Below are 22202 nucleotides of genomic sequence, written 5' to 3'. Positions count from 1 at the left end.
TTGCGGTACGCGGGCCTCTCACTGCTGTGGCCTCTCCCGTTGCGGAGCACAGGCTCCGGACGCGCAGACCCAGTGGCCATGCCTCACAGGCCTAGCCGCTCCGCAGCATGTGGGATCTTCCCGGACTGGGGCACGAATCCGTGTCCCCTGCATCGGCAGGCGGACTCTCAACCACTGCGCCACCAGGGAAGCCCCGTGAGCTACTTTTTGCAGCTTCTTTATGAAGTATAGCAATGCACTAAATTTTTGGCGAACGTGATTCTTTAATGTTGGGAGGAGAAGTAAAACCATCAAAAGGGGGCATCTGGTCCAATCTTTGGATATTATATAGGACTCCCATACATCTAAATGTTCCTAAGGACAACTGAGGACAACATTTAAAATTTTGCCAATGGACACCATTCTTTGAAGGCTTGCCTACCAAACACACCACACCTATGGATTATTATTTTTTTTAATTACTTATCTCCATGATATAATTTTATTTTATTCTATTTTTTTAAACATCTTTAGTGGAGTATAATTGCTTTCCAATGGTGTGCCAGTTTCTGCTTTATAACAAAGTGAATCAGTTATGCATAAACATATGTCCCCATATCTCTTCCCTCATGCATCTCCCTCCCTCCCACCCTCCCCATCCCACCCCTCTAGGTGGTAACAAAGCACTGAGCTGCTCTCCCTATGCTATGCGGCTGCTTCCCACTTGCTATATATTTTACGTTTCATAGTGTATATATGTCCATGCCACTCTCTCACTTTGTCACAGCTTACCCATCCCCCTCCCCGTATCCTCAAGTCCATTCTCTAGTAGGTCTGAGTCTTTATTCCCGTCTTGCCCCTAGGTTCTTCATGACATGTTTTTTTAGAGGCCATATATATTAGCATACGGTATTTGTTTTTCTCTTTCTGATTTACTTCACTCGGTATGACAGACTCTAGGTCCACCCACCTCACTACAAATAATTCAGTTTTGTTTCTTTATATGGCTGAGTAATATTCCAATGTATATATGTGCCACATCTTCTTTATCCATTCATCTGTCGATGGACACAGGTTGCTTCCATGTCCTGGCTATTGTAAACAGAGCAGCAATAAACATTTTCGTACATGACTCTTTTTAAATTATGGTTTTCTCAGGGTATATGCCCAGTACTGGGATTGCTGGGTCGTACGGTAGTTCTAATTTTAGTTTTTTAAGGAACCTTCATACTGTTCTCCATAGTGGCTGTATCAATTTACATCCCCACCAACAGTGCAAGAGGGTTCCCTTTTCTCCACACCCTCTCGAGCATTTATTGTTTCTAGAATTTTTGATGATGGCCATTCTGACTGGTGTGAGATGATACCTCGTTATACTTTTGATTTGCATTTCTCTAATGATTAGTGATGTTGAGCATCCTTTCATGTGTTTGTTGGCAGTCTGTGTATATTCTTTGGAGAAATGTATATTTAGGTGTTCTGCCCATTTTTGGATTGTGTTGTTTTTTGATATTGAGCTGCATGAGCTGCTTGTAAATTTTGGAGATTAATCCTTCGTCAGCTGCTTCATTTGCAAATATTTTCTCCCATTCTGAGGGTTGTCTTTTGGTCTTGTTTATGGTTTCCTTTGCTGTGCAAAAGCTTTGAAGTTTCATTAGTTCCCATTTGTTTATTTTTGTTTTTATTTCCATTTCTCTAGGAGGTGGGTCAAAAAGGATCTTGCTGTGATTTGTGGCATAGAGTGTTCTGCCTATGTTTTCCTCTAAGAGTTTGATAGTTTCTGGCCTTACATTTAGGTCTTTAATCCATTTTGAGCTTATTTTTGTGTATGGTGTTAGGAAGTGTTCTAATTTCATTCCTTTACATGTAGCTGTCCAGTTTTCCCAGCACCACTTATTGAAGAGGTGGGCTTTTCTCCACTGTATATTCTTTCCTCCTTTATCAAAGATAAGGTGACCATATGTGCATGGGTTTATCTCTGGGCTTTCTATCCTGTTCCATTGATCTATATTTCTGTTTTTGTGCCAGTACCATACTGTCTTGATTACTGTAGCTTTGTAGTATAGTCTGAAGTCAGGGAGCCTGATTCCTCCAGCTCCGTTTTTCGTTCTCAAGATTGCTTTGGCTATTTGGGGTCTTTTGTGTTTCCATACAAATTGTGAAATTTTTTGTTCTAGTTCAGTGAAAAATGCCAGTGGTAGTTTGATAGGGATTGCATTGAATATGTAGATTGCTTTGGGTAGTACAGTCATTTTCACAATGTTGATTCTTCCAATCCAAGAACATGGTATATTTTTCCATGTATTTGTATCATCTTTTATTTCTTTCAACAGTGTCTTACAATTTTCTGCATACAGGTCTTGGTCTCCTTAGGTAGGTTTATTATTAGATATTTTATTCTTTTTCTTGCAATAGTAAATCGGAGTGTTTTCTTAATTTCACTTTCAGATTTTTGAACATTAGTGTATAGGAATGCCAGAGATTTCTGTGCATTAATTTTGTATCCTGCTACTTTACCAAATTCATTGATTAGCTCTAGTAGTTTTCTGGCAGCATCTTTGGATTCTCTATGTATAGTATCATGTCATCTGCAAACAGTGACACCTTTACTTCTTCGTTTCTGATTTGGATTCCTTTTATTTTTCTTCTCTGATTGCTGTGGCTAAAACGTCCAAAACTATGTTGAATAAGAGTCGTGAGAGTGGGCAACCTTGTCTTGTTCCTGGTCTTAGTGGAAATGGTTTCAGTTTTTCACCATTGAGGATGATGTTGGCTGTGGGTTTATCATATATGGCCTTTATTATGTTGAGGAAAGCTCCCTCTATGCCTACTTTCTGGAGGGTTTTTATGATAAATGGGTGTTGAATTTTGTCGAAAGCTTTCTCTGAATCTATTGAGATGGTCATATGGTTTTTCTCCTTCAATTTGTTAATATGGTGCATCACACGGATTGACTTGCATATGTTGAAGAATCCTAGTATTCCTGGGATAAACCCCACTTGACGATGATGTATGATCCTTTTAATGTGCTGTTGGATTCTGTTTCCTAGTATTTTGTTGAGGATTTTTGCATCTCTGTTCATCAGTGATATTGGCCTGTAGTTTTCTTTCTTTGTGACATCTTTGTCTGGTTTTGGTATCAGGGTGATGGTGGCCTCGTAGAATGAGTTTGAGAGTGTTCCTCCCTCTGCTATATTTTGGAAGAGTTTGAGAAGAATAGGTATTACCTCTTCTCAAATGTTTGATAGAATTCGCCTGTGAAGCCATCTGGTCCTGGGCTTTTGTTTGTTGGAGATTTTTAATCACAGTTTCAATTTCAGTGCTTGTGATTGGTCTGTTCATATTTTCTATTTCTTCCTGCTTCAGTCTCGGAAGGTTGTGCATTACTAAGAATTTGTCCATTTCTTCCAGGTTGTCCATTATGTTGGCATATAGTTGCTTGTAGTAATCTCTCATGATCTTTTGTATTTCTGAAGTGTCAGTGGTTACTTCTCCTTTTTCATTACTAATTCTACTGATTTGAGTCTTCTCCCTTTTTTTCTTGATGAGTCTGGCTAATGGTTTATCCATTTTCTTTATCTTCTCAAAGAACCAGCTTTTAGGGTTACTAAACTTTGCTATCGTTTCCTTAATTTCTTTTTCACTTATTTCTGATCTGATCTTTATGATTAATTTCCTTCTGCTAACTTTGGGGGTTTTTTGTTCTTCTTTCTCTAATTGCTTTAGGTGTAAGGTTAGGTTGTTTATTTGAGATGTTCCTTGTTTCTTAAGGTAGGATTGTATTGCTATAAACTTCCCTCTTAGAACAGCTTTTACTGCATTCCATAGGTTTGGGGTTGTGTTTTCATTATCATTTGTTGTGGTATTTTTTGATTTCCTCTTTGATTTATTCAGTGATCTCTTGGTTATTAAGTATTGTTTAGCCCCGACGTGTTTGTATTTTTCACAGATTTTTTCCTGTAATTGATATCTAGTCTCACAGTGTTGTGGTCGGAAAAGATACTTGATATGATTTCAATTTTCTTAAATTTACCAAGGCTTGGTTTGTGACCCAAGATATGATCTATCCTGGACAATGTTCCATGAGCACTTGAGAAGAATGTGTATTCTGTTGTTGTTGGATGGAATGTCCTACATATATCAATTAAGCCCATCCTGTTTAATGTATAAAGTTTGTGTTTCCTTATTTATTTTCATTTTGGATGATCTGTCCATTGCTGAAAGTGGGGTATTAAAGTCCCCTACTATGATTGTGTTACTATCCATTTCCCCTTTTATGGTTGTTAGCATTTGCCTTATGTAGTGAGGTGCTCCTATGTTGGGTGCATAAATATTTTCAATTTTTACATCTTCTTGGATTGATCTTTTGATCATTATGTAGTGTCCTTCTCTGTCTCTTGTAATAGTCTTTGTTTTAAAGTCTATTTTGTCTGATATGAGTATTGCTACTCCCGCTTTCTTTTGATTTCCATTTGCATGGAATATCTTTTTCCATCCCTTCACTTTCAGTTTGTATGTGTCCCTAGGTCTGAGGTGGGTGCCTTGTAGACAGCATATATATGGGTCTTGTTTCTGTAACCATTTAGCCAGTCTATGTCTCTTGGTTGGAGCATTTAAACCATTTACATTTAAGACAATTATTGATATGTATGTTCCTATTACCATTTTCTTAATTGTTTTGGGTTTGTTTTTGTACGTCTTTTCCTTCTCTTGTGTTTCCTGCCTAGAGAGCTTCCTTTAGCATTTGTTGTAAAGCTGTTTGGTAGTGCTGAATTCTCTTAGCTTTTGCTTGTCTGTAAAGGTTTTAAATTCTACGTCAAATCTGAATGAGATCCATGCTGGATAGTGTAAACTTGGTTGTAGGTTTTTCTCCTTCATCACTTTAAATATGTCCTGCCTCGCCCTTCTGGCTTGCAGAGTTTCTGCTGAAAGATCAGCTGTTAACCTTATGGGGATTCCCTTGTGTGTTATTTGTTGTTTTTCCCTTGCTGCTTTTAGTATTTTTTATTTGTATTTAATTTTTGATAGTTTGATTAATATGTGCCTTGGTGTGTTTCTCCTTGGATTTATCCTGTATGGGACTCTCTGCATTTCCTGGTCTTGACTGTTTCCTTTCCCATATTAGGGAAGTTTTCAACTATAATCTCTTCAAATATTTTCTCAGTCCCTTTTTCTCTTCTTCTTCTGGGACCCCTATAATTTGAATGCTGGTGCATTTAATGTTGTCTCAGAGGTCTCTGAGACTGTTCTCAATTCTTTTCATTCCTTTCTCTTTATTCTGCTCTGCAGTAGTTATTTCCACTATTTTATCTTCCAGGTCACTTATTCATTCTTCTGCCTCAGTTATTCCGCTATTGATCCCTTCTAGAGAATTTTTAATTTCATTTATTGTGTTGTTCATCACTGTTTGTTTACTCTTTAGTTCGTCTAGGTCCTTGTTAAACGTTTCTTGTATTTTCTCCATTCTATTTTCAAGATTTTGGATCATTTTACTATCATTAATATGAGTTCTTTTTCAGGTAGACTGCCTATTTCCTCTTCATTTGTTTGGTCTGGTGGGTTTTTACCTTGCTCCTTCATCTGCTGTGTGTTTCTCTGTCTTCTCATTTTGTTTAAGTTACTGTGTTTGGGGTCTCCTTTTCACAGACTGCAGTTCGTAGTTCCCTTTGTTTTTGGTGTCTGGCCCCAGTGGCTAAGGTTGGTTCAGTGGGTTGTGTAGGCTTCCTGGTGGAGGGGACTAGTGCCTGTGTTCTGGTGGATGAGGCTGGACCTTGTCTTTCTGATGGTCAGGTCCATGTCTGGTGGTGTGTTTTGGGATGTCTGTGGTCTTATTATGATTTTAGGCAGCCTCTCTGCTAATGGATGTGGATGTGTTCCTGTCTTGCTAGTTGTTTCTCATAGGGTGTCCAACACTGTACTTTGCTGGTTGTTGAACGGAGCTGGGTCTTGGCATGGAGATGGAGATATCTGGGAGATTTTCTCTGTTTGATATTATATGGAGCTGGGAGGTCTCTTGTGGACCAGTGTCCTGAACTTGGCTCTCCCACCTCAGAGGCACAGCCCTGATGCCTGGCTGGAACACCAAGAGCTTGTCATCCATATGGCTCAGAATAAAAGGGAGAAAAAAAAGAGAGAAAGAAAGATGATAAAATAAAGTAAAATAAAATAATTAAAATTAAAAATAATTATTAAAAAAATTTAAGTAATAAAAAAAATAGAAAAGAAAGAAAGAAGAGAGCAACCAAACCAAAAAACAAATCAGCCAATGATAACAAATGCTAACAACTATACTTAAACAAACAAACAAACAAAAAAACGGACACAAAGAACCCCAGGACAAATGGTAAAAGCAAAACTATACAGACAAAATCACAAACAGAAGCATATACATACACACTCATAAAAGGAGAAAAAAGGGAAAAAATATATATCGTTGCTCTCAAAGTCCACCTTCTCAATTTGGGATGATTCATTGTCTATTCAGGTATTCAACAGATGCAGGATATATTACGTTGATTATGGAGATTTAATCCACCGCTCCTGAGGCTGCTGGGAGAGATTTCCCTTTCTGTTCTTTGTTCGCACAGCTCCTGGGGTTCAGCTTTGGATTTGGACCCGCCTCTGTGTGTAGGTAGCCTGGGGGCGTGTGTTCTTTGCTCAGACAGGACGGGGTTAAAGGAGCAGCCGATTTGGGGGCTCTGGCTCACTCAGGCTGAGCGGAGGGAGGGGTACAGAATGCGGGGCAAGCCTGCGGCGGCAGAGGCCAGCACGATGTTGTAACAGCCTGAGGCGCGCCGTGCATTCTCCCGGGGAGGTTGTCCCTGGATCCACGGGACCCTGGGAGTGGCGGGCTGCACAAGCTCCCAGGAGGGGAGGTGTGGATAGTGACCTGGGCTTGCACACAGGCTTCTTGGTGGCTGCAGCAGCAGCCTTAGCATCTTATGCCTGTCTCTGGGGTCCACACTGATAACCGCAGCTTGTGCCCTTCTCTGGAGCTTGTTTAGGCGGTGCTCTGAATTCCCTCTCCTCACGCACCCCAAAACAATGGTCTCTTGCCTCTTAGGCAGGTCCAGACTTTTTCCTGGACTCCCTCCTGGCTAGCTGTGGCACACTAGCCCCCTTCAGGCTGTGTTCACACAGCCAACCCCAGTCTTCTCCCTGGGATCTGACCTCCAAAGCCAGAGCCTCAGCTCCCAGCAGACAAGCCTTTTGGCTGGTGAGTGCTGGTCAGCACCTATCCTCTGTGCAGGAATCTCTCCCCTTTGCCCTCCGCACCCCTGTTGCTGTGCTCTGCTCCGTAGCTCTGAAGCTTCCCCCCTCCGCCATCTGCAGTCTCCGCCCAAGAAGGGGCTTCCTAGTGTGTGGAAACCTTTCCTCCTTCACAGCTCCCTCCCACTGGTGCAGGTCCCGTGCCTATTCTTTTGTCTGTTTTTTCCTTTTTCTTTTGCCCTACCCAGGTACTTGGGAGTTTCTTGTCTTTGGGGCAGTGTGAGGTCTTCTGCCCACGTTCAGTAGGTGTTCTGTAGGAGTGGTTCCCCACGTAGATGTATTTCTGATGTATTTGTGGGGAGGAAGATGATCTCCACATCTTACTCTTCTGCCATCTTGAAGCTCCCTCCTATGGATTATTTAATTTCTCCATTTTAATTGACTAAAGGCGAATGTCTCTGACAAGAAAATGTTTTATTAAACATCAGATAAGTATAATAATATATTTAATATGCCAGACATTGATCAGCATTTTATTCTTTTTTTAAATATTTATTTATTTGGCTGTGCCAGGTCTTAATTGCGGCATGCAGGATCTTTGTTGCAGCATGCAGGATCTTTTGTTGAGGCATGTGGGGTCTTTTTTTAGTTGCAGCATGCGGGGTCTTTTTTCAATTGTGGCATGCAGGCTCTGAGTTGTGGCACGTGGAATCTAGTTCCCTGACCAGGGATCAAAGCCAGGCCCCCTGCATTGGGAATGTAGAGTCTTAACCACTGGACCACCAGGGGAGTCCCGATCAGCATTTTATTCTTCATATGCCATCAGTACGGGACTTCCCAGGTGGCGCAGTGGTTAAGAATCTACCTGCCAATTCAGAGGACATGGGTTTGATCCCTGGGCCGGGAAGATCCCACATGCCGCACAGCAAGTAAGTCCATGCGCCACAACTACTGAGCCTGTGCTCTAGAGCCCGTGTGCCCCAACTACTGAGCCCATGTGCTGCGACTACTGAAGCTTGCATGCCTAGAGCCCATGCTCCGCAATAAGAGAAGCCACCACAATAAGAAGCCTGCACACCCCAATGAAGAGTAGCCCTTGCTTGACACAACTAGAGAAAGCCTGCATGCAGCAACTAAGACCCAATGCAGACAGACATAAATAAATTTTTAAAATATGCCATTAATCCCACACAATAATCCCAGTGGTTGTTATTGTTAACTTCATTTTACAAATATGGAAACTGTGGCACAAAGAGGTTAAACTCACTCAAGGTTGCATAGCTAGTAAGAAGCAAAAGCAAGATTTAAACAATTTGGGTCTTTGTTACTCTATCCATTTCTAGCATTCAAACTCTAGCTAACTAGCTTTACCATGAATGGCAGTGTAATTCTAGCAATCTCACTCTCAGGTATTTACCCTAGAGAAATGCAAATTTATGTGCACACAAACACTTGCACATGAACTTGCACATGAATGCCCTACTTTTAATCACCCCAAACTGGAAACAACCAAAGTGTGGTTTCATATAATAGACTACTACTCTGTAATAAAAAGCAACAAACTATTTGATACACACAACTTGGATGAATCTCAAAAGCATTATGCTGAGTAAAAAAAAGACTCAAAAGATTACATATAGTCTGACTCCATTTATGTGACATCAAAGTGACAAAACTATAGTGTGATAGAGCACAGATCAGTGGCTGCCAGCAGTTGGGGTGAGAACATAGTATGACTGAAAGAGGTAGCACAAAGGAGTTTACTGGGGTGGTGGAACTGTTTTGTACTTTGACTGTGGTAGTGCTTACACTGATCTATACGTGTGTCAAAATCCACTGAACTATACACACCCCAAAAAAGTCAATTATACTATGATAATTAAAGAAAAAGGCAACAGGTCATCATCTTTTCAGTCAGTACGAATTTCTGTATTTCTTATTTACTCAAAGTAAACTTTTACAGTTCTGTCACCAACACTAGGTTTTCAGGTTTAAAAACTAGAAGAGTTACATTATAATGTGAAGCAAAGAATCATTATTAGGCCACACATCCAACCTGACTGATGACAGTTACCCCTAATAAACATTCCTTAAAAGTTAAATGAATTTGGGTGCTTATTCCCTTAAATATAAAAATATTTCACGGGACTTCCCTGGCGGTTCAGTTGTTAAGACCCTGTGCTTCCACAGCAGGGGGCATGGATTCGATCCCTGGTTGGGGAACTAAGATCCCACATGCTGTGTGGCACGACCAAAAATTTAAAAAATTTTTTAAATTTCAGTAAACTTATTAGATGATACATTTGATATAGCAATTTGCACAGTAAAACAAAAGTAGCCAAAATTAACTTTGGGAAGGAGAATGTGACAGAATGAGAGTGTCATAAGGATGTCATGGACAACCATGGCTCTAGTAAAAACTAGTAAAAACTTTTCAGTTTTTACTAGAATTCATTCATGTATCACTAGTATAATTAAAAATAAAAATTTTTAAAGAATTTTAAAAATCCTAGGTTGAAATGGAGATGTTTCCCAAGTTGCAATATACTTCCATCCATGGGGCTTCCATTGCCTTCAGGAACCCCTTGGTTACTCCATTTACCAGGTCAGGCTTGTATTCTACTTAACACTTAGTGCCTCACTCATAGCACAGTGGGCACTCAACAACTATCAGCTGAACTGAATTGCACCTGGAAATGTGGCGAATAAAAACAACGAACACATGATCACTAACAAACTATGATCTAGAAAGGCTAAATCATGCTCTAATTTTGAATGAGACAAATTATTATTGAGTGCTAACAACATGCTCAGTAATTACCAAAGGCATACACAGAATTTTAGAAGAGAGCAAGACAAATATAACATACTACCAGTGGTACAGAGGTTTTTAAAGCCTAAAATAGGCAGAACCCAAGCCAGAATCAATTATTTCTGGCTCCCTAGCCATAAAACTATAAAATTCAAGGGTTTGAAAAAAAGAAAAATAAGGGGAAAAAACTAACCTGTACTAAGTTTCTATGGGCTGCACATTAGACATTTGTGTAGATTAAAAGTTATTTGAGGACTTAGGTTTCAGCTTGGTCATGTAAAGTACTGGGAGGTCATCATTTCCACCTTTACAACAAGAAAGAAGCTATATCGACTGAAAATCAATGACTCTTCTTGGACCTATCAGAGAAGTGAAGTCATAGGGCAAACCACCAACCCACTATCTGAAGAGACCGGTGCCTGCAGGTAGACACAGGATCCGAACATGTAAGCTGGTAGGAAGATTAAACTAGAGATTCTGACAAATTACTGGAGGCCAGAGTATGGAATGTCATGAGAGTATGAAGCTCTTGGGCTCCACGTTGTGGGGGAGGGGTTTCCCATCCTCTTCCAAGTTTTACCAAAAGGAATCCCACAAGGCTCCTACAGGGAAGATCAGGAAAAATGTCAGAGAAAGCTTCCATGAAGGTGCTGTTTGGCTGAGGAAAATAGCACTCACTGTGAAATCCACCCAGACCCCTTTCCTTTATCTCTAGTACAGAACAAAAGGCTTAATTTGCGGGGGGACTTAAAATCTATGGCTTGAGGACACTGGTGGATACTCACTGCCAGTGGGCGAATGAACAGAGGAAGAAGAAAAAGAAGCTCCACCCCTGGAGAAAGGGCAGGAAATCTTGTGAAGGACACACTCAAGACCCAAGTTCCAGTACCTGCCTAAGTTTGAGGCTTAATCAAATCATCAGAGAACTCCCCCTCCCCCAGCAACCACCACCTGGCAAACCAGTTATGTGGTTAGTAACACTGAAATACAACTGGGAGAGCTGTAAGAGACAGCTCTTGGGAAACAGCACAAAGGAAAAACCCAAAGCCAAGCAGGAGTCAAAAAGAAGGTATCACTAGAGGAATCAGAAATCTCTGGTGCCCATAGCAAAAACAAACATGGAACACAGGCAGACTCCTGACTAGATTAATTAAAATCCCCACACTAAAGGCCTAGCAGAAGGAAACCTGTGTTCTTCTCCTGCCCATGTTCAGCTTTTAACAAATTTATGAGGTATAATAAAAGGCAGGAAAATATTCCAAATGCCAAAACAATCATCAGATCCAGATTCAGTATGACACAGAAGTTGGGACTATCAGAAATGAAATCTAAAAGAATTATGATTACTGTGTTAAAGACTCTAATGGAAAAGGTAGACAATATGCAAGAGCAAATGGATAATTTCAGAAAAGAGATGTTAACTGTGATAAAGAATCAAATGGAAATGCTCAATAAAAAAAAGAGTAAAAAACCACCATGCTCAACAGTAGAACTGACACAAACAAGGAAAGAATCAGTGAACATAAAGATCAAATTTGTTGATCAGGTCAATAAAAATAAAATAAAAAGAGACAAAAGGGAGAAAAAATAGAACACAGCATTCAAGAACTGTGGGACAATAACAAACAGTATAATATATTTGTAATTGGAACCCCAGAAGGAAGAAAAAAAGAGAGAATGGGGCACAAGAATTACTTGAAGAAATAATGGCTGAGAACTTTCCAAATTAGCAACAGGCAACAAACCACAGACACTAGAAGCTCAGAGAATACCAAGCAGCATAAATATGAAAAAAACTAAAAGGCCACACCTAGGCAAAGACAAAGAGACTGAAGGAAGCCAGAGGAAAAAAGACATATTAGCTATGGAGGAACAAAGATAAGAATTACAGCAGACTTAACAGAAACCGTGCAAGCAAGGCAACAGTGGAGTAGTATGTTGAGAGAGGAAAACAACTCAACTCAGAATTCCATATTCCATGAAAATGTCCTTTAAAAGTGAGGAAAAAAAAAGACTTTCTCATACAAACAAAAACAGAATTTACTGACAGCAGATCTGGCATAAAAGTTAATGTTAAAGGAAAATTGTTCAGGCAGAAAGATTATGAATAAGATGGGAAGCTGGATTAACATAAAGAAATGAAGAGCATTGGAAAAGGAATAAATGAAGGTAGAATATAATGTTTTTTCAAAATGTTTGAAAAGCCAATTTCCCAGACACCAGCCAAGGGCCAATCTTGCAAGCAGGCCTTCTAAAGATAGCAGCCTCAGGCCTGCTATGTTAACTCTTTTCAGCACAAGAGGGTATATATATTTTTTAAAAAAACCCTACAGTTAGCATCGTACTTAATGGTGAGAGATGGAATGCTTTCTAAGACTGGAACAAATGAAGGATGTCCTCTCTCACCTCTACAACTCTGATAAAGAAGAAAAAATAACAGTACTCATATTACCTGATTTCAAGAATCCTATGAAGCTATAATAGTCAAGACAGTGTGGTAATGGCAAAATGATAGACACAAAAATCAATTCAACAGAACAGAGATCTCAGAAATAGACCCACACAAGCATAATCACATTTTGACAGAGGTACAAAAGCAATTCAATGGAGAAAGGACAGTCTTTTCAACAAATGGTTCTGGAACTACTGGACATCCATACGCAGGAAGATGAACCTTGACATACACTCCTCATTTTCATGGCTGGTAGGAATGCAAAATGGTAGAACCACTTTGGAAGACAGTTTGGCAGTTTCTTATAAAAACTCAGCAATCCCACTCCTACGTATCTACCCAAATGAACTGAAAACTTACGTGCACACAAAATATTTATTCAGCTTTATTCATAATAGCCAAGAAACTGGAAGCAACCAAGTTGTCCTGAAACAGGTGAATGAACCGTTGTATTCCATACAATGGAATACAATTCAGCGATAAAAAGGAAAAGGCTATTATTTCACATAACATAGATGAATCAAGTAAAAGAAGCAAGACCAAAAAAGGCTACATACTGTATGATTCCATTCATATGACATTCTGAAAAAGGTAGGGCTATAGTTAAAAATTCAGAAGCACACTATTCTGAGGCATTTCTAGGAAACAAAACTGGCTGGATATGTTTTTTAACATGGATAGTTCTGACCAGGTCAACTTGGGTAGGAGTTCATGGAAGTTCACATCACCATAACCATATACCATCTCTTTTTAGATAAATGTACTTAATTTTTAAAATAGGGTAATATATTCAAGTGGCTTAAAATTCCAAAAGTATATATAAAAGTTTATGCAGTGAAAAGTCTCTCTCCCACCCTCTACCCTGGCCATGTATGCCCCAAAGCTATCAGTGTCTTGAATATCCTTCCAGAAATATTTTATGTTTATGTAAGCAAAAATTTACATATTACTGCCCCACTATCTATTTTATACAAATGGTAGTATACAATACACATTGTTCTGTTTCTTGCTTTTTTTTCATTTTGTACATCTTGAAGATCATGCAATATCAATGTAATATTCTACTGTATAATCAAGACTTGATTGATCCTTAGGCTATAACCACTCTTGCTATTATAAGCAATACTCTGAGTAACATGCAAACATTTGTTGAATTCATTCCTGGAAGTGTTTGCTGGTTCAAATGATATGTGCATTTATAATTTTGATGGCTATTTTCAAGTCACTTTTTCTTTTTTGAACATCTTTATTGGAGTATAATTGCTTTACAGTGGTGTGTTAGTTTCTGCTTTATAACAAAGTGAATCAGCTATACATATACAAATATCCCCTCCCTCTTGCATCTCCCTCCCACCCTCCCTATCCCACCCCTCTAGGTGTTCACAAAGCACCGAGCTGATCTCCCTGTGCTATGTGGCTGCTTCCCACTAGCTATTCTACATTTGGTAGTATATATATGTCCATGCCACTCTCTCACTTCGTCCCAGCTTACACTTCGTCCCAGCTTACCCTATCCCCTCCCCATATCCTCAAGTCCATTCTCTACATCTGCATCTTTATTCCTGTCCTGCCCCTAGGTTCTTCAGAACCTTTTTTTTTTTAGAGTCCATATATATGTGTTAGCATGTGGTATTTGTTTTTCTCTTTCTGATTTACTTCACTCTGTATGACAGACTCTAGGTCCATCCACCTCACTACAAATAACTCAATTTCGTTTCTTTTTATGGCTGAGTAATATTCCATTGTATATATGTGCCACATCTTCTTTATCCATTCATCTGTTGATGGACACTTAGGTTGCTTCCATGAGGTGGCTACTGTAAATAGTGCTGCAATAAACATTGGGGTGCATGTGTCTTTTTGAATTATGGTTTTCTCTGGGTATATGCCCAGTAGTGGGATTGCTGGATCATATGGTAATTCTATTTTTAGTTTTTTAAGAAACCTCCATACTGTTCTCCATAGTGGCTGTATCCATTTACATTCCCACCAACAGTGCAAGAGGGTTCCCTTTTCTCCACACCCTCTCCAGCACTTATTGTTTGTAGATTTTTTGATGATGGCCATTCTGACTGGTGCAAGTCACTGACTTTTAAAATGTCAGGGATTTTTCATTTTTAATTTTTATCCTAGGAGGAAAAAAAGGAAGCTGAGATTCTATCATCAGGCAATTTTCTAGAGAAATGTACAGCTCTAAGATGTACAAAGTGAGCCTTCTATTCATTTTCCCACACATGCTTCCTAGGGTCCAGTTGCATTTTCATGTAATGTATTTCAGGCCACAAGCTGGTTGTAAAGCCTATTTCAGGTGTGTAAAAGGTGTTACTTCTAAAATTTTCATAAGCAAAAGCCAAAGGCTGACTCCCCAAATTACTAGTCACTGGCCACTCTACAGCACAATGGTGGATTCTTCACTGCAACCACAGGGAGATTTTAAAATCCTGACCAAATAAAACGTATCTACAGAGAATTCTTTGTCCTTATTATAATGCATAAATAAGGATTTCTTCTCTTAGGTAAAACTATAAATCACGTAAAGGTTATGAAGAAAGGATGCAAATGTTTCTCTCATCTTTCAGGTGGTGATGGATTCCCAATTAACCGTCTTTTTGCTTGACTACAAAACCTAGTGCAGTCTAGTACACTACAGTTTTTGTGATAAAGCTTGAACGGGAGGTTGAGGAAACCCAGGGGCTCCTTTGATAATAGCCACACAAGATCAGTGAGCAGCCAAGCCATTCATGATGGTATCTACATCTAGAGCCACACTGTCTCCCTTTGGCTTCCTCCTAGAAAAACCATCATTCAGCTCCACACTTGATAGAAGAGACGTGGCATGATCATATTACTCAGTCTCAAGAATACACTACATTTACAAATGAGCATTTAAAATGATTTATCAAAGGAAAAGCGGTTATATTCATTAATAATTATTATGCATTACTGTGGTAATGGTCCCCAATTTTCTCACATCTCCTTATGTCCACACCCTGGAGGGTCCCCTCCCACAATGACTCTGGGCTTGGCCACGGAAGAACTTCTGTGGTTTGGCTGATGGGACAATATCAAATGTGACACAAGCAGACACTTGAGAAGTGCTTGTGCACTGGTGCTTGCTCTCACTTGCTACTCTTTGTCCCTTTGAGACCACGATGTTAACAAGTCCAGACTAGCCAGCTGGATGAGAGACCACTTGGAGTGGGGATGAGCCATCCCAGCTTAGGGCCTCCTAGACCAACCAACCTGCCAACTACCAAATGTGTGAGAGAGGCCATCCTAGATCATCCAGCTGCCAGATAACTACCCTCCCTGCCAAAAAAAAAAAAGAAAAGAAAAGAAAGAAAAGCTAATTGACATAGGCTACTTCAAAGTAAATATGTTTGTGGTCCACTACATATGGAAAGGGGAAAAGAACACTGATTTTCCCTATGAAGTTTACTCTGCACATAAGAAATAGTTTCAAACAGAAAAACCTGCAGTACCTGGATGAGAATAAATAAATATATAAGTATTGAAAAATTCATCAGTCTTCCCAGATTCTCACAAATGCACTGTCTGCCATCACGGATGGCACACACCAAACACACACACACACACACACACACTCCACAAAAAATTTCCATTTAGTCACTGAAGCATCTTTATCATGATATATTTAAGCCAAAGTCTTATATATTCCACAGTTCCAGTTCTAACATGAACAACAACTCAGGTTTCCAGGAATCACTTTTTCCTTCAATTCTACTTTTTATCCCATTTGACAGGGCTTGGTGAAAGCTGGAAGAGCTCCCTTAATGCAGCCTAAAAAGCATCAGATATAAGAGCCCAATTAAACCTCCTTCTAGAAGCATTCTACAGGACCAGCTTCTTCCCGCATCACAGCAACTCTTTTTAGCCATGTTAATGGTGAGCAGTAAAAATTGTTTAAGATCTACACATGGGACTTCCCTAGTGGTCCAGTGGTAAAGAATCCGCCTTCCAATGCAGGGGACATGAGTTTGATCCCTGGTCAGGGAACTAAGATCCCACATGCCGTAGGACAACTAGGACCGTGCACCACAAGAGAGAGTCTGTGTGCCTCAAACTACAGGGCCCACGTGCTCTGGAGCCTGCAAACCACTACTAGAGAGAGAAAACCCACACGCTGCAACTAGAGAGGAGCCCGTGTGCCGCAACAGAAGATCCCGCCTGCCTCAACGAAGCCTGTGTGCCACAACTAAGACCTGATGCAGCCAAAAAAAAAGATCTACACATTTGGGCCAGAAACACTGCCTCTATTGGATCACAAAGTGGGACACTGAAAGGGAAATGACTCTCTTAAACTGCTTTTGTTTAGGCCTCACTAGATGCCTTTCTGGATTAAATACACACACACACTGAAAAACACCTTCCAGCAGACTCCCCCAGTCCTTGGAATAAAACACAAGCTCCTTAATGAGGTCCCATAAGGCCCTGTCAATTTTCCCCTGCCTATCTCATCTCTTTCCCCAGGTCCTAGCCAAACCTCTATGGATCCTTTCTACATCTCTCTCCCATCTCAGTGCCCTTACAACACCTGTTGTTCCCTCTGCCTAGCAATCCCTTCTCTCTGACTTTTACCTTGTTTTTTCCTGCTCATCCTTCAGGCTCCAGAGCACCTTGCTGATCTCCCTCTCAGAAGCATTCTACCTCTTACTTGCTGTGTGACCTTAGGCACCTTACCTTTGCTTCACCTCTTTGAGCCTCAGAAAGATACCCTGTGATAAGCACTTAACACAGTGCTTAGCACACAAGAAATGGTTAACAAATCATCGCTGCTGTTATTGCTATTATCTCATAGTAATCTCCATCACAACTCAGTACAATTAGTAATTAGATATTTATTTGCTGAAAAATAGAAACACCTCCTTGGATTTCACCTTACTACCTAGTACCTTTCATGCTATTCCCCCCCAAGCACTGTACTTTTTGAAGGGAAGACGAAATGAATGTTTACAGAGCAATTATTTATTATTATTATTATTTTTTTTGCGGTATCATGCTATTCCCCCCCAAGCACTGTACTTTTTGAAGGGAAGACGAAATGAATGTTTACAGAGCAATTATTTATTATTATTATTATTTTTTTTTGCGGTATGTGGGCCTCTCACTGTTGTGGCCTCTCCCGTTGCGGAGCACAGGCTCCGGACATGCAGGCTCAGCGGCCATGGCTCACGGGCCTAGCCACTCCGCGGCATGTGGGATCTTCCTGGACCGGGGCACGACCTGTGTCCCCTGCATCAGCAGGCGGACTCTCAACCACTGCGCCACCAGGGAAGCCCAACAGAGCAATTATTACCTCAATTAATTATTATCTCAGAGGTGTGGTTTGGTAGATGAAGAAACTGAGGCACGGTGAAGTTAAGTAACTGGCCAAAATCAAGTGGTGGATTAAAATGCAAGTTGGCATGACCCCACAGTCTGTGTTGGATATGACACCAAAGGCTTCCCAACTCATGAACCTTGTCAACTACGAGCAGCAAGCCTCAGAAAAGATGGATCTTCACATTCACATACTTCCCAAATGACTCCCAGGTATCTAACTCTTCAAATCCTTAACCAGCTTGCTGTTCCAATTACCCCTGTAAACCCCTTTAGCACAATACTCTTCCCCTTGATTGAGGTGATAGATTTCCTTATTACCTTTCCACTGGATGTTGAGCTCTCAAGGGGATGAATATCTTTCACCTCTTATACCCCTAGCAAATATATGCTTGCTAAATAAATTAAATGAAAATGTTCGAGAATATATTATAGGTGCAAAGTTGGGGGGAGTGGTGGAATGGATTTTCATAACTATTAAAGTTTGGCAGAGCTAAGAACAAACTTGACGAAAACGCTGACAAAAGGGGAGTTTACATTAACCACTTTTACAATTGATAATGATTTCTATATTTAGCACCAGAGATTCCATGTGATTTACAAATGTGTGCTTTACAGCTTTAGGTAGATTCCACTCACCAATGTTCTGCTGCACCCCACAGCTGCACCTGGGCCACCCTCCTGCAGATGCCTTTGACAAATACCAATCTCTCAATGGTTACTCTCAAACTGTTCATAAAAAGAAACAGAAAGAGCAAATGATAAGGCAAATGGGAACAAACTGTTAGTAAATGGTGACCTTGACTGAAAGGAATAAAGGAGTTCTTTGTACTATTCTTACAACTTTTTTTCTAATTGTGTCAAAATAAGAAGTTTTGAAAATCTAAAAAAAAAATTTCCCAGGAGATTGCAACACACAAGGTCTAGTGTACTGGCCATGCTGGTACCATATTCTCTTGTCAGCTGTTCCAAAAAACACACTCCAGACTCAGGTTTCCTTGCCTATCAGCCAACAAAAAGCCCCTTAGGTAACAGGGCTCAGCCACGGCTTCTGGGTTGGGACAGAGATTAAATTATTTACTGCTTGAAGAGCACTAATGAACATATAGGTATCTCCCATTGGACAATGCCCCAGTACTATTTCCCCATACCAGGCCCCCTACTTTCTTCAGTCGGCTACCTTTGAGTTCTTACTTTCCTTTTCCCAAGCTCAGCTATAGGGTCAGGCAAATTCTCCCCAGGACACTTCTTGCTCACTGTCCCCGGCAAGAGAAGCACAGAGGCAGTTTCGATGGTAAGAGCTTTGCTGCTGTTGTCTATGGAGAGATCTATAGGAAGGAGGCAAAAATAACCATGGGGGAGTCACAAAGATTCCAGAAAACAGAAAACTCAAAGCTAGTAGTTACTTGGTCTGTAATGACCACTGGCTAGCACCCTTTTATTTGTTCATCACTTCTACCTATTCATCCTAGACCTTCCCCACCCCACAAACCAGAATGCTTCAGCTTTTCCAGTCACTGTAAGTGGAACAACAGATAGAAACTTGTAAACCATTCAAGTGTCCCATATTAGCCATTTCAGCAAAGTGCCACATGGGTGTCACCCAATACTCACCCCTCACTTATAAGGTGAGATAAGTAAAGGTCACAGTAAGTTATCCCCTGATGAGAGATTTTCTTAATGTAAACCAGCATATGATCTCTACCTTCCTCAGCTCCTGTTTTGTGTAAGCTCTATGAGGAGGTAGGTACATTATGTCCTATGATAATATTCAACGTCTGTATCCCTGATCAAGGCTTGTTAGAGCCCTTTGTAATGCCATGTCTTCAAAAACACCCAATGCCTTCTGCCTCCCCCCAAATACTTGCTTAGTTCCAGCCAGACCTCAAAGTAGCATGCAAAAAGAAGAAATCCTTTTGTGTAGCTTAGGGCAGAAATGGGTTGTTAGGATCAGTGGAACACAAAGGAGGGAAAAGACAAGCATTACCAAAGGAGATCATACTCAACCTACAGCCTTCAACATCCTTTGTTCTTAAATATTTTAACTTTCGCTAATTTATACATCTCAACTATGATGACAGCCCTGCACCATCACCTTTCTTGCTCCTGGGAACTCTCTACAGGCCAGAAGGTGGGTCCCGGTCACCCCTAAGGCTGCTTCCAAGTCACTCCCGGAGGCCAGATGATCACAAACACTTCGGGTAGGAGTGGGAGGCCCTTCTTCACTTTCCCCTACCTGTGAACAAGATTCACCAACTCCTACAGGTGAGAAGGCATTTACCACACTGCCAAGGCACAGCAACACGACTCAGAAAAGTGGGAGAACGAAAGTGTGGATTCTAGAACCAGACCAGGACCCCTGAGTATTCCAGAACTGACTGGATAAAGAATGCAAGAAACTGTCAAGGCACCAATACTGGGTTAAGAGCACTTCTCTAGCAAACATAACTGTAGAGAAGAGCATAGCTGAAGAAAAGGTGTCAATGACGGTAGCCAAGACTGAGATCTCATGTAATTCTCTCACCCTTGGAGAGAGTCATTAACTTTTACAGTTCAAGTATTTAAATTTAGAGCTCACTTTAAATGAAAAAGAAAATGATATGTTATAGAGGTAGAATACTCCTAGGCTAAACAAAAGAGAAAAAAAAAAACACATTTTCACTTATCCAGAGAGTAATCACATGATACTATAAAAGCATGAGAACTACACTATTCAAAAGGTACAGAGGCCTGGGATCCACATTCCCATTGTTTACAGATGTTATGAAAGTATTAAATAAAAACGCGATGCTTTGTTCAGGCCGACTCCTTTCTCACACCCCGCCTTCACCCCCAGGCTGACAAGAAATGGCTGCAGGGAAGGTATTTAAGAGAACTACTCTGGGAAAGTGGATTCTGGGTTGCTTAAACTAAGCCAAGATGTTGTGCAACCAGTCTTTACCTAAATTATTTTCCATTACTTTGCCAGTTTTGAGAGAAGCAGACAGTTATCTTTATCAGGGAATGAGGTCGCCTTTCCCTCCAGGCCACTGGAATCACCATCAACACGGTTTTGATTTCTTACACAATCAGACGGCAGGGGGGTGGGGGGACGCGGGGGGGGGGACGACACGGGGACCTCATCCTCAGCTTCACAGATCAATGGATCTCACATCAAAAACAATCTCTCGAACATCTGAGACCATGGATTTCCTTGCAACTCAGAAATCCAGAGAAGCGGCCAAACAAGTTTCTTGCCAAATGCTTAGGAGCTGCATATGTCCCAGGGCTACACAATGATACCAACTTTTAAACATGCCTTCACATACCACCATTACGGTCACACACTCGAAATCCCGCCCCCCCTTTCCTCCTCACAAATAATAAACGCAGGTTGCCCGGTGCAATTTAAAGCCAGACTTCACCGAAGCAGTGGCTCTGAAAAGCGAGAGAAAAAGATTGGAGGGAGGCTATCTTTTCTTTTTTTTTAATCGATTGCCCCACGGCGGAGGAAATAAAACCAACTCGACTGCTGGAGAAAAGTTAACTTTGCCGTGCCAAGCGATGGGAAATTTTTCCCATAAGACTGGCAAAGCCCTCCTGTTTTCGCCACCCCCGCCCCCGGACCGCCCGGCGCTCACCGCGGATCCGGACCCGGAGCGCCGGAACAATGACGCGAGGGGGAGGGAAAGTTCGCCAGCCCGCGGGGCGCCCGGGCTCACCGGGGACCTCGCCGCCGCCCGCACCGCCCGGCCCCCAGTCTCCGGGACTCAGTTCTTCCCGCCCCCCAACATCGAAACAGTCGGGGCGCGCCCCCGCTCCCCAGAGCATCCGGCCCCAGGCGGCCGGCAGAGCAGGTCCTCCCGCCGCGGGTCTGACCCCGGGAGCCCCGAGAGCAGGCAGTGGACCGGGAGGGAGGAGGCGCCAGGATGGGGCACCGGAGGGAACGGCCGCACAGTTATGGCGCTCAATTCCTGCCCGAGTGTAGCCGCAGCCGAGCCCGGCCGGGCGCCCCCACCACCCCCGCCCCCGCGCCGGCCACCCGGCGCTGCGCCGGCCGGCCGAGGGACCACCGGGCACTTCACCTCAGCCCACACACGCTCTCGGCCCCAAGGCGCTGGGGACGCCGGAGGCCACCGCGGTGAGGAGCCGGAGCGATTCGGAGCGCGGTGAGGCTGGGCCGGGACGTTGCGCTCCGCGGCGCCCGTTTCCACTCCCCGAGGCCGTCACTCCGGCTGCCCACACAACGCGACGCCCCCTAGCCCGCTCGCCCCGCGTCGAGCCTCAGTGGCGCCTACCTTTGCGCAGCTCGGTCGCCGCTCCTTCCCGGCTCCACACTCGGGCCCGGCAACGTGCCTGGCGAGTCGGGTAGGGGTGGTAACCGCCCCCCGAACCGCTCGCTTTCTTCTCTCCCCTCCCTCGCACCTGCCC

General features: G+C 42.0%; 2 protein-coding genes across 2 annotated transcripts in view; one reads left to right on the top strand and one right to left on the bottom strand.

Moving 5' to 3' along the window:
* The window catches only part of JADE3 (jade family PHD finger 3), a 154759-nt gene that overhangs the window by 132150 nt on the left and 407 nt on the right, over nt 1–22202 (bottom strand). The gene's annotated exons all lie outside the window — the stretch shown is intronic.
* Nucleotides 21336–21944, top strand: LOC103087158 (proline-rich protein HaeIII subfamily 1-like). Its single transcript, XM_007450930.1, has one exon. The coding sequence runs from the start codon at nt 21336–21338 to the stop codon at nt 21942–21944; it is 609 nt and encodes a 202-aa protein (XP_007450992.1).

Source organism: Lipotes vexillifer, unplaced genomic scaffold, assembly GCF_000442215.2.
Source record: "Lipotes vexillifer unplaced genomic scaffold, Lipotes_vexillifer_v1.1 scaffold129, whole genome shotgun sequence".
NCBI classification, from domain to species: domain Eukaryota; kingdom Metazoa; phylum Chordata; class Mammalia; order Artiodactyla; family Lipotidae; genus Lipotes; species Lipotes vexillifer.
This window is presented reverse-complemented; position numbering and strand designations above follow the sequence as displayed.